This window comes from Rattus norvegicus, chromosome 4 (genome assembly GCF_036323735.1).
Source record: "Rattus norvegicus strain BN/NHsdMcwi chromosome 4, GRCr8, whole genome shotgun sequence".
NCBI classification, from domain to species: Eukaryota; Metazoa; Chordata; class Mammalia; order Rodentia; family Muridae; genus Rattus; species Rattus norvegicus.
The window spans coordinates 86,493,304-86,506,483 of NC_086022.1; the positions used below are offsets into that span (position 1 = coordinate 86,493,304).

Genomic DNA, 13,180 nt, shown 5'->3' on the forward strand with positions numbered 1-13,180 from the left:
TTTTTTTCGGAGCTGGGGACCGAACCCAGGGCCTTGTGCTTCCTAGGTAAGCACTCTACCACTGAGCTAAATCCCCAGCCCCTTAAGTGTTTTTTAAGGTGGGGAAATTCTAGGTCTTCCAGGCTAACTATCAAGTAAACCTTTAAGAGTATAACATCTGAAATTCCACATAGAAAAAGAAAGGGCTTTGATGATACAGGATTACTGTTGTTTATGGACAGTACAGAGTTCAGTCCCATGTGTTCCCTTCTATCCTTTAATTCCACAAAAATTACTTAATGTCTATTATAAACATTTAATTTATACTTTGCCATCTAATCTTCATTTTCTTAGATGCCATAGTCACTGGGTTTCTAATATGTGGCAAGTCCTCTCTCTTTTGTACATTAAGAAACTGGACTGAGAAAGTTTAGGAAATCTTTTAGCACTTTCGAACCACCAAGAAGTGGTGAGTCTTACCTCAAATTCTTAGACAAAAATGTGTCTGATTTTAAAATAGCTAACCTATATAAGAGCGATTATGTGAAAGATTATTAAAGTAAGTCATGTGAACTTTTAACATATACAACTCTACATAAACATAACATAAACTGAGAAATTAATTTTCAGATTGCAAGACATCAGAAATTTAAGATATTTAAGAATGAGACAAAATAAAGGTTGCATTACTCATAGAACGCTCCATCTGGGCTTTGTAATCAACTCTGAGTATCTTATTCAGGGGAAGAAAAGGGCAAAGACTGATGTGTAGCTCGGATCCTAGGGTCAAAATAACCAATTGCCAGAGAATGGGACTGAGGATATAGCTCAGTGGTAGAATGCCTATGTACCTCAATTTTCAGTATCAAAATAAATAAAAATGAAATCTAGAGAATAGAAAAATCACCACCATACTCATTTATTGAGAGGTTATAGGTACTCTAAAGAAGTGTTCTTCTCCTGTGAATCATTCCCTACTCTGGCTTACATCAGGTGATATTGCCAGTCTTTGGAGGCATCTTTACTTTTCACAACTAGAAGACCAGTGGCTGTTACTGGCAATAAATTGGGTACAGATCAGAGATGCTGATGAACATGCTACCATACATGCAAAGAGCGGTCACACCACAGATAACTATTTGGTCTAATTTGTTATTGTTGTCAAGATTGAAAACCATAGCTCTACAAAAACGAGCATGTATTTGACTATGTAGTTTATATGACATGAAAGTTAGCTTAAAAAAAGTGCCATTTGAGAACAAACAATTAGACCATATAAATAAATACTCCAATTTCTATAATGAAAGTCTGGTTTAGTTACAGTGGCACATTTCTGTAATGCCACATCTCAGAAGATTAAAGCAGGAAGATCATTACAAGGTCAAGGTTAGTCTCGTCAACATAGCAAGTGCTAAGTAGTGAGACCTCATTTCAAAGATAAATTTTACAAAGAAGTATAAATTAAACGATATTTAGTCTTATGTTTTTATTTAAAATAACAATGAGAATACAATCAAAATTGTTTTAACATTTTCAGGAAAGTCCTTGAAGACATCCAATGTCATTTGGGAATCATGATGCTGGGATAGGATAGTAAATCTGTTTTCTGATCATATCACCCCCATCAATTAAAAATCATGTAAATATCTAGGAAGCACAAGACCCTGGGTTTGGTCCCCAGCTCCGAAAAAAAAGAACTAAAAAAAAAATCATGTAAATATGTCTTGACAGTATTAAGAAAAATAGTAAGCATATATTAGTAAACTGAGAATCTGTAAGACAATTGCATCAAATTGTGTTGGAGAATCACTGTCAATTTGATGAGACCCAGAAAAACTCAGGCATGGGGACTCAAAGCTGTTTCAAAGGTAAGGATGTGCTTATAATAGTGATAGGGACTGAGTTTGGGCCAGCACCAGATGTTTCCCTGAATATGGACCAGTGATCTTCCCTTGCCTCTTTCTGTCAAAGAGAACTTTTGCACTTACGTAATTCTAGTTATGTGGAATGATTTGGCATCTGGAAACAGATGTTCTGCTTCATTTGGCATTACAACAAAGAACGGTTTTTGTGGTTCTTTGAGTATAGTCATCATCCTCACACAGCTATGTAGGTGTCAATAGCAGTTGACTGGGAACTTTCTTATCTTGCCTCTTACCTCATGATACATCAGCCCTCAATCTCCTAGAGCCTGCAATTATCAGGGACTAGGGAGATGGCTCAGTAAAGTGCTGCTGCACAAGTGTGAGGACCTGAGTTTGTATCTTTAGCATCCACATAAAACCCTGGATGTGTCCTGGGGACCTGTACTTTAGTGCTGGGGTGGTGGCGCAAAAACACATGGATCCCCTCAAGCTTGATGAGCAGCCATTCTAGCTGAATAGGTGAGCTGCAGGTTTATCTGGAGAGCCTGTCTCCAGAATAAGGGACAAATAATAATGTCAACCTCTGACTTACACACACACACACACACACACAAAACTGCATGTACATGAGCATGGACACACATAACCACAACAAGAAAAGACATAATAATCCAGAAAAGACAAAGGTGGGGCTAGAGAACTGGCTCAGCGGTTAAGAGCACTGACTGCTCTTCCAGAGGTTCTGAGTTCAATTCCCAGCATCCACATGGTGGCTCGCAACCATCTGTAATGGGATCCGATGCCCTCTTCTGGTGTGTCTGAAGACAGCTATGGTGTACTCACATACATTAAATAAATAATCGTGTTTTTAAAAAAGAAAAGACAAAGGTAATTTATTTGGTTGAAGTGGCTGTTCCACAGTTTTACTGCATGGCCATGTATTTCTCTTCCTTTAAATCTAAGAGTTCAGAAATACACAATCAATAAACTCATGTGGTCATATACACTTGCAATGTGTGTTTGTTTGCAAACACACACACACACACACACACACACACACACACCACACACACACACCACACACACACACACACACACACACACACACACACACACACACACACACACACACACACACACTCACCTGTTAATACCCCTGCCAGGGGTTTTCTTTATTCTGAAATGCTTTTGCTAGTACTTGGGCTAAATTGTGTATTTCTAAATAACCAGGAGATGGCAGCACTTCAGAATTTTCCACAGCACTGCAGTCTTAAGCCACAAACTGGCTATAGGCAATATCCAAATCCAAGCTCCACACTCCTTATCATCTAGTCTCAGAGGGTTACCTCCCACACATCAAGCTGAGGCTTGAAACCCAGTGTTAATGATGTTCAGCTTGCCTGACCATTGTGTTGTTATGGCCTGGCCTTGCTGCTCCTTAGACTTTGAAAGTAGTTATCTGAATTGACTAGAAGCGCTGACCAGCAGCTCCCTTTGTAGGGACAGGTGCCTCCTCGTGCTGTCTGGTCCACTGTTCATTCCATGAAGTGACTTCATCAGATAATGGGTAGGAAAAGATCAATTGAGTGATGTGAATTTGAAATATGAATAGCTTTTTTAACTACAGACATCAAAGAGTTTTTGTCTACACACTTATCTACATAAGATGCTTACATGCACTCCAAGGTTGTTTCCACTTTTATGAGCCACAATTCAGTGATATGTTAAGTGTTTTTACCAACATCATATGTCAAAGACTTCCCCTAGCTGGTTCAGGCTCTCTCATGTTAAAGCTAAATACATCTTTCAGTATGAAATAATGCAAAACAAAATGATGTAGAGTTTTTACATCAAAGTATCCATCTTTAGATTAATATTCCCATTAAGAAACTTCTAGGTCAAATAATAATCACAGAGTGACCATGGTCTTAGCCATGTGATTTTTGAGGATAAAGATGAAAAACAATCTTGGATGGTCCAGAAACAGAGGCATAGGGTAATGGAGTCCATAGCCCAGCAGCCAAATGAGTCTCATTTGGATTGCTTCTCAAAAGATCAGAATATCCTCTATGACCCCATTCTTTGACTATCAGCTTTGTTAGAAAAGCTTGGAGAAGGTGGACTTTCAGCTAGACTCATTGCAGCTTATGAAGGGTTAGACTTCTGTTAAGAGAAAAGGAGAGAAAGTGGGTGAGGAGGAGCCAGCAGCTTCTAGTGATCTGGAAGGAGGTCTGATAGATACAGCTAGAGGTCCTCCAGCATTAATATCACTTAAAGTCAAGTGGGTGGTGACCCTGGGGCTCTGGATGATAGGTGTACACAAACAATCATCCAATACAGATTGCAAAACAAGGGGAGAGCTGATCAGTAAATCAGCACTGTACTCCACATATAGACTGGGCTCAGTGGTTCAAAGGTACACAGAGGACATCAATTTACCTGGGGAAACCAGGTTTGATTCAGGAACTACTGACAGTAAAGGAAAGGCTGGCCTTCATTTTTATCTGTGCAGGAGTGTTATAGACATTTTAAGGAGAGGGAGAGAGAGAGAGAGAGAGAGAGAGAGAGAGAGAGAGAGAGAGAGAGAGATTGAGAGGGGGGAGAGAAGGGGCTCAGTGGAGCTAGTATAGCAGAAAATGGAAAAAGGACAGATGTGTTTGTAAGATGTCTGTATTTTAAACACTTCTAGGTAAATCAGTAATTAAAAGCTGCCAGGATCTTGACTATGGGATTTTGAGGATAAATATTTTTAAAACATCTTCAACTTTCCAGAAACAGAGGCAGAGGATGATGCATTCTGTGACCTGGCAGTCCAATGAGTTTCATTTGGGTTACTTCTCCAAAGCAATCCCATTCTCCCACAGGGACTTCTAGCTTGAGTTTAATTCATAGGAATAGCTCTTGGGTCCTTAAGAAAGACACTTCTGGTTTGTACAGCATGAATGTTCACTGCTGTGAGCCCCAAAGAAGGCAGGCTAGAATCTGTGCAGCTGTGCCTGACTCCCTTCAGTGCTCACTCAGTGCGCTGCTCAGCACTCAGCATGAGCCTCTTTTTTCAGCAGATGGAGCCTGTTAGAGAGAGCCACAGCTGGTCAAAATGCAGAGAATTTGCGGTCCTCACGATACCCAGCCCTAAATAGGACATCCATAGCTCAACCCCTATAACTAAAAGTCAGGGAACATCATGGAGGAGAGGGTGGAAAGATTGTAAGATCCAGAGACTGAAATATCAGCTCTGTGGCAATGTGGACATGACAGGGATATTACACCCATAAACTCTCAACAACCTGGCTGCCTGCTCAAGACCTACAAAGGCCTCAGCTATTTATATGATAGCATTTATGGAGGAAAAATAAAAATGGTCTTACCTCTAGATGAAGAACTACAGGCAATCAATGTTCAATGAGAGTAAGAACCAAGTACAGAACATTTTTTCCCAAATACTAGATCCCAAAATTAAGCGTTTATTTCTAAATACATTAAAATAGGTGCAACAGTAGGGTGTGTGTGTGTGTGCGTGTGTGTGTGTGTGTGTGTGTGAGAGAGAGAGAGAGAGAGAGAGAGAGAGAGAGAGAGAGAAAGAGAGAGAGAGAGAGAGAGAGAGAGAGAGAGAGAGAGAGAGGAGGGAGAAAGGGAGAGATATTTCTGGCAGCACTGAGCTTTCTTAAGCAAGCACTTTCATTAGATGATAGTCATGCTAGGGCTGATGGCCAAGTGTTATGCCAGAGTCTGGTCAACTCACTACAGGTCAGTGTTATTAGCTGTGGATAATTCCAAAGCTCTTAGGTTGCAAGAATATATTGAATCAGGAACACCAATAGATAGCAAGCATTGAAGACTAGTATGTAGAGTGGGGCCAGGAAGAGCTCAAGTCTTAATTCTAGCTTTTAGATAACATGGGTGCCTAACATTTCTCTCAGTTGTTGTTTTTTGATGGGTAGAATGGATCCTATAGATTCCCCTCTTCAAGAACTGTGCTTAAGCCAGGGCAAAACTAGTAAAAAAAAATTCTAAGCAGATTTTCTTGAATAAATAGACATGAGTAAATTGTTCAATGTTGTTGATGCTAAGAATCATGGGATACTCAGTACCAACAGTGAATAAGATTAAAGGAGGCTTCATTCTTTAAAGTATGAGTCTGCTCTATGGTTATTCTTCCTGTTCTCTGTCCACTTCCTTGCATCTATGTATTGTCTAGGACTAGCTTGTGTGGCCATAGACATAATTAATTCTCACCCAAATACTACTCAGCAACCTTTTGTATTAGTCAAATACAATCTCTAATTTCTTCCAAAGCCATGGGCTGGATCTCCTTAGTCTCTTCTAAATGTTAGCACTTGGGCTTCTTTGCAAAGGGTGAGTCCAAATGAGAAGGAAGGCCGACTCCTCCACCATCTTAGAGGAAAGGTCACCCTTCTCTGGTTGTTCTTTTTGTTGTCAGTGCACAGTCTATGAGATGGAAACCATGAAGATGGTGTGCCAGAGTTTCCAGGAGCACTTAGAGGAAATTGAGCAGCACTTCATGGGACAGCAGGCACTCTTTCCCGGGGACATGTCAGAAGAGGAAAGGTAATTATCTAAGGCAAGCGTAAAAGTAAGTACCAGACCACACACCTGGAGCAAGGGAAGGTAATCAGGGCAGGCAGGCCAGATGAGCATGATGGAGCAGGGCTAATGAGAAATCGGCCGGCTCTTTGCTTTCATGGCTGTAGTTTTGCTTTCTCAGTGTGAAACTGTGAGAGCTGGCACTGGATGGGTACCCTCATTATTGAAGATTGGGGCTATTTGGGAAGGTCAGAAGAGGGGCAATCAGATGAGAAGACAGGAAAGGACAGCAGGCTTTCTTTAATTCATGGAACTGGGACTTGTGTGGGGGAGGGGAGTGTCAGAGTTTAGAAATACGCATTATTGTCGCAGGGGTAGAAAATATCACCAGAATAAATGCATTCACTCATTGCCTATGGCTGTGGGGATAGGTTTTAAAAGTAAAGTTCTTATCGGAGAGTAGTCTGCATCCTTATTTGGGAGACAGCATGTTCTAGAGCTGCATGGTGGTCATCCTTACCGAACTTAGTAACTTAAAAATAATGTATTGCTTCTTGAACTAGGTAAACATGGTTCATAAATTATACCACAAGAGGATTTCTTTTTAAAGTTTTCTTTTCTATTATCTTCGAGCAGGGAAGAGGCTGAGTACCTGAGGACTTTACGAGAGGCCCTGAGGCAGCAAGTGGCAGAGCTGGCCTTTCAGTTAGGAGACAGAGCCAGGCAAATCAAAGAAGGGATCCTACTGGTAAGGGGTGTGGTGGAGAATGGACACAGAGTGGATGTATCGTGTGAATGTCCCCAGCCTACTATTCACAGGAGAGCTGCTTCAAAAGAAGCTGGTGATTGAACAGTTTCAGACTGTAGCATTCCATGTTACATAGTCACATCTGGAGACTGACCTTGACCTATCAAGTGATAGTTGGCTCAGGTTTGCAGCGACTCCAAGGTTTCTCCTGTGATCCAAAAGAGGAAGAAGCGCTATCGCTCCTTTTCCATGTAAGAACAAGAATCCCAGCATAGTGAAGCTGGCCTTTTTAGTCACTATAAGCTAGCTCACTACCCAAGTCAGCTACTAGTTTGCAGAGCCCACTGCAGCACTGCTGTACCTCATAAATATCTTTCGGGTAGGTCTGGGGTGGCTAATTAGTGCAAATGTGGCATGTCTCTGTCACCAGCAGCAGTGAGCACAGAAGAACAGTTCTACTCTGTGTTTCCTACATGCCTGTAGTAGCCTAAAGAATCCGTCTTTCCCACCAGGGCCTCATTCAAGTAAAAGCAAAAGTCATGACCTCATCAAAGAGAACAATTCTAAGATAGGCAGCATGAATCACAATTGGAGCTTATTACAGCTATTTTTAGCATAGATTTTAACTCAGGGGTTAATTGAGGGACATGAGTGAAAGAGTAAGACATGCTCACATGTGGAAAGTCACATTTAGGTTTGTTTTAGTAGGTACATGTAGGATTTATGTTATTCTCATGTTACACTGCTAAAAGTTGTGAATAACCAACTCCCCCATTTTAGCATTGCTCAAAGAGAGCAGCTCACAGCACAGTTAAAGTTTACAGAAGGGGCCAGAGAGAGAACTTGGGAGTTAGCACTTCTCTTGCAGAAGTTTAGTGCACAGCATCTGTGATTGGTGGCTTGCAAAACCTATAGCTCCACCTTTAGGGGATCCCTACCATTTACTCCTTGGACAACTACAGCTATTAAAACACATATAAATAAGTTTTAAAAAATCATGAATTTTCTTCTCTGGATAAACTTATAAGATAGATTCCTGGGTCAGGGTATAAGAGTGAGAGATGAGTAGAACACATGTACCCTAAGAGAGCACAGTTTACTTATTGTCCTTAGTAAAATGTTTTGTCAAACATTGTTTTGGTGAGCTATTTGGCCTTTCCCAGTAGTATCTGGTTTTCTGCCTTTCTCTATAAATAAAGCAGCTCGGATTCCTGGACCCACACATAGCTCCCCATGCATCCTAGTTATTTTCTCTTGCTAGGATAAAACACCAGGGCTGAAAGCAACTTGGAGCCGAAGGGTTTATTTTCCTTACAAATTACAGTTGACTATCAGGGGAAACCAAAGCAGTATCTCAAGTCAGGAACCTAGAAGCAGGAACGGAACCAGAGGCTATGGGGGTCTTTGCTTACTGCCTTTCTCTCCAATACTTGCTCAGCTTGACTGCTTATTCAACTCAGGACCATCTTCCCAGAGGTGGCACCATCTACAGTGGGTGCAACAGTTTTAAGCAAGATGTACATGCAGTCTGATGGAGGTTCTTTCTCAACTGGAAGTCTTCACAAATGACTCTAGTTTGTGTCAAGCTGATAAAGAACTAAGCACTGTGATGTGTCACCAATGCTCCCTATCTTCCTGTCCTGCTCCTTATACACACTCCATTTTGCCTTTTTTTTCAGCAGCTAGACCTTCTGTGCGAGGAGCTACCTGAACACTGTACCAATCAGCCTCAATGCAACCGGACAGAAGGAAAGCATGTCCAGAGATCATGTGTTCAAGCCCACACTGTGGCCCCTGAGCCTGTCCTTCCTGCCAGCAGCAGGCAGTCGACTTCTGGCTCTGGGATGACTCAGCTGGATACTCTTAGTCCCTCTGACCTTGAGACCACAAGAAGGATGTCTCTACAGTCACCAGATATGGTAGAATCAGTTCTAGGTCCTTCACTGAGTCAGGTTGGAGAGAAGTCTCTGTTAGACCAGAGTGATTTTGATGATTTTTATATAAAATGGAATGTCCAAGAGCAACTGTAACAAGGGAATCCCAATCCTATGTACTCTACAAGCTCTGAATATTTTAATATTCATTGATTACATAATAAAAAAGCACCCAGTATGTAACTGGCCGAGGTATATTATAGTCATTGAGTAGCATATGACCTCCACCCTGATAGAGCATGTGTCCTAGTAGAGGATGACAAATATAAACATGCCTATGTATCTATAATGAAAAATCAATAAAAAGATGATGTGACTTTATTTTATGAAAGATAATTATCTGAGTCTAATCGGGTAGCTGGAAGGCATGTTCAGGGATGAGAAAGCGCTGATGCTGGAGGCATCTGTGAGCAAGACAGAGTATCTTTCCACCAAGAATTTAATAAAGTAAGAGAAATAAGGCAACAATTTAAATGCTGTTTCAACACAACAGTTTATGAAGGAATCACTATGCAGCATGGGAAGAAAGTGTCTCAAAATGGGACCTATGAGGAAGGACTTGAAGGTAAGAAGATGGGAGCCCTACAGAACTCAGGTACAAGAGCCTGAAAAGCAGGAGAATGGATGGTTCACAAGGCTAGGGTGTAGAAACGCTTTTTGCCAACTGCAGTTGAGTGATATGGCAGAAAGGGTCTGAGTGAGGAACCTGAGTTCCTTCAGTCCCTGGTCATGGGTCTAAGACTGTGCATTCTTTTCAAGTGCAACAGAAAGCTTCCATACATATTAAACATGGTTTTCATGGGGTCCTGTCTGCCTTTAATAATCACAGAAAGACACCACCATGGAGCACACAAAGAGACAAGCCTCCTGGTTATAAGTCTATTGCTTGCTGTCGCCCCTCAAGTCAAAGGCAAACGGTGTCCAGTTATTTCCTTCCAGCTGTGGGAACAGCATGGCTCCTACCACAGGGGAAGCTTGGAGGTGGATACAAAGGTCAAAGCATGAGTCTCTGGAATGAGGAACAGGTGAACAATGGAAGAATCAGAAACAGCATCCTGGGAACTGCTTGAAAGAACAACTTGGGAACTGCTTTCTTGTTTGTATGAGAGGATGGGTGAGCAGAGGACACTTCCTAACTAGGATCTTAAGACAACATTCTTTTGGAAACTATCTACTACCAAGACCTGCCTGTTCCTTAGCCCATTTCCTTCCTTATCCTCCTTCTTTGGTTGCTATGACTTCACTGAGGCTCTGCTTCCTGAGTCTACTGCATCCCCTACTCTCCCCCCCAAATGTGGACATTTCCACTCACACATTTTCCTCAGTATAATATAGCCCCAACACCACCCCTTCCAAAATCCTAGCCTTCCATCCTCTTGCCACACATACTCAGATGTACCCATCTGCCTTGTCTCACTGTCACCTCAGAGTCAAGTTATTGTATCACTGCTGTGTTGTGTCATGGTATGGCTTCCAGAGTTCCCAATTAACTGGTGATTGCACAGTGTATGTGCCTCTGACATGCCTTAGCTTATTTCTGAGCTGCCTTGGTAGCTGACAAACCGTCTCTGCCTGGCACTGATAGGGTCACGTTTCCTTGACTCGGGGAGAGAACCTAAAAAGCACTGTGTCAGAAACCTAAGAGAGTCATCTCAAGACCATGATCCCAGAGCAGTCTGCTCCCAAAATGCTTGTACACCCTGCAATTACTCTGCCCTCTCCTTTCTACTGCTAACTCACTTCCCTGGACCACATTTCCTCCAGTTCTCACATTAAGATGGAGCTCCCAGCACTAGACTGGCTCCTAATTGCTTTTGTACATCCCACATTTCTTCCTTTTCTACACTTTCAACATTTACTTGGCCCAGACTTGAGCTACATTTGCCTGCAGCATCGGAGCCTGTGAGTCCTACCTGTTTCATCGCTAACTTCCTACTACCCTTGTAGCCACCTGCTGTATGATCTCATGTCCTACTTTGTTCTTATATCAGTCTGAAATGCTGGTCCTAGGAGCTAAAGTGACTTGCAACCCCATAAGAACAACAATACCTACCAACGATCCAGAACTCCCAGGGACTAAACCACTACCCAAAGGCTGCACGTGGACAGACCTATGGCTCCAGCTGCATATGTGGCAGAGGATGTCCTTGTTGGGTACCAATGGGAGGAGAAGCCCTTGATCCTGCCAAGGCTGGACCCCCCCTCCCCAGTATAGGGGAATGTCAGGGCAGGGAGTCAGGAAAGGGAGAGTGGTTGGGAAGGTGAACACTCTTATAGAAAAAGGGAAGGGGATGGGATAGGGGGCTTATGGATGGGAAACTGGGAAAGGGAATAACATTTGAAATGTAAATAAAAGATAGCCAATAAAAAAGGTAGAAAAACAATAAATAATAAAATATTTAAATGTGAAATGCTGGTCCTCTAAACCATCTTATATATTCATACATCTCTTTATATCACAGGCTCTGCATGCATGAATTCAACTGATAAGAGCAGCAATTATTCAGAAAATAATCACATATCATTATAACCATTATTGTTATTATTCAACTATTGCACTACTCATATATTCTTTTGTTAGCATTATAAATAATCTACATGTGATTTAGAGTATGCAGGAGGAGTGTGTGTTTTGTGCAAACACTACATTGTTTAACATAGGGTTATTGGACATAGAAAATGTAGTAAATTGATTGCAGTTTTTAACACAGTATCCCTCACAGAATAAATACTCAGTATATGTTTACTATTATTGGTGAAAGGGGCTAAACATCAGTAAGTCCATGATTATTAATTTCACTCTGTTGAGAAGGATTCTATGAGCAAAGCAGCTTACCCAGGAAGAATATTAACAAATACCCAAGGAATGAATAGGCAGAATAAAATAACATTCTCAGGAGACTGGGAAGATGATGATCTCACCACAGAAGCAGCACTACTTTAGGCTGTGGGTGAAGCTAAGCTTGGACTTAAAGCAAATTTGTGTGCGGATGATTTCATCCATCAAGCATAGGACTTCATCTGTGAGGAAGAGGATGGTGACACACTGCCTGAATGAAGAATGTCATGTGGAATCTCCAAAGAGGAGTACATAAGCCAGCAACAGACCCCAGCTCTCCAACAAGAAAGATAAAAGGGAGCACAATGTACAAACACAGTATCACTTTCATGCCCCACCCAGACAGAACTTTTACTGTCTTAAATGACTGAGGGACTGGTTGCCTAGTATCACCTGGAATTTCCAAGTTCTCAGGCCTTCTGTCTGAGACTAATTGTAATCATTGACTTTCTGGTTCATGTGACAAATATCTAATTTCCAGTTGGTTTTGTTTTTCTGGAGAATTCTAATAGATCAAGAACTTGACCTATACAAAAGGTATGCTGAGTCCTGGATTTGCCAATAAGAAGCAATTGGACTCTGTTAATAAATCCAAAGTTTGATCCAATTTTGTGACTTATTATTTGTATTTAATAAGCTAAGCTCTCTAGGTCTCAAGGTCATCATCTATGAATGAACAGAGACGATTCTTATTCAGCCCTGAACTGAGGCCTGGAATGTTGTCAAAGATCAGTAAGTAAATAGAGTGTTTGTCGTTAGCGGGATAGTGAGAGTAAGAAGAGTATGTACCATTGGCTGACCATCTCACTGAGTGCTACCCTAAGTAATTGATGTGTCTTTTCACATCTCCACAACAAAGTTCCAGGGCAGAATGTCATCAATCCACAATACACACACACACACACACACACACACACACACACACACACACACACACAGAAAAAGAGAGACAGAGACAGAGACAGAGACAGACAGAGACAGAGTCAGACAGAGACAGAGACAGACAGAGACAGAGAGACAGAGACAGGGAAATGGATAGAGAGACAGAGAGACAGAGACAGAGACAGATACAGAGACAGAGAAAGACAGAGAATAAATTGCCTGAAGTTTGGAAGGCAGCAAGGGCAGAAGCTGACATTCACTGATTTTCTAAAGCAATGTTTATCTTTAAGACTCTCAAGTCTTGGGACTTATGTGCAGCTCACTGATGAGCCCAACTCAACCAGAGTAACCTTTGTTGTCTGCATTCTACATTGTTCTGCTAAGTAGA

The 13,180-nt window shown here is 41.6% G+C and overlaps 1 protein-coding gene across 6 annotated transcripts in view; it reads left to right on the forward strand.

Annotated features, from left to right (window-relative positions):
• Itprid1 (ITPR interacting domain containing 1) overlaps nucleotides 1-12,517 on the forward strand; it is a 160,354-nt gene extending 147,837 nt beyond the window's left edge. For 4 of the 6 annotated variants that reach the window (XM_017592798.3, XM_017592799.3, XM_017592800.3 and 1 more), the window contains 3 exons: nucleotides 6,286-6,413; nucleotides 7,026-7,137; nucleotides 8,817-12,517. In XM_017592798.3, coding sequence (XP_017448287.1) covers nucleotides 6,286-6,413; nucleotides 7,026-7,137; nucleotides 8,817-9,167 — 591 coding nt within the window. In that variant the 3' untranslated portion in view covers nucleotides 9,168-12,517. The remainder of the gene's footprint in view (nucleotides 1-6,285; nucleotides 6,414-7,025; nucleotides 7,138-8,816) is intronic. The other 2 variants (XM_008762911.4, NM_001191973.1) reach the window with 2 other exon arrangements.
• The last annotated feature ends 663 nt before the right edge of the window (nucleotides 12,518-13,180 follow it).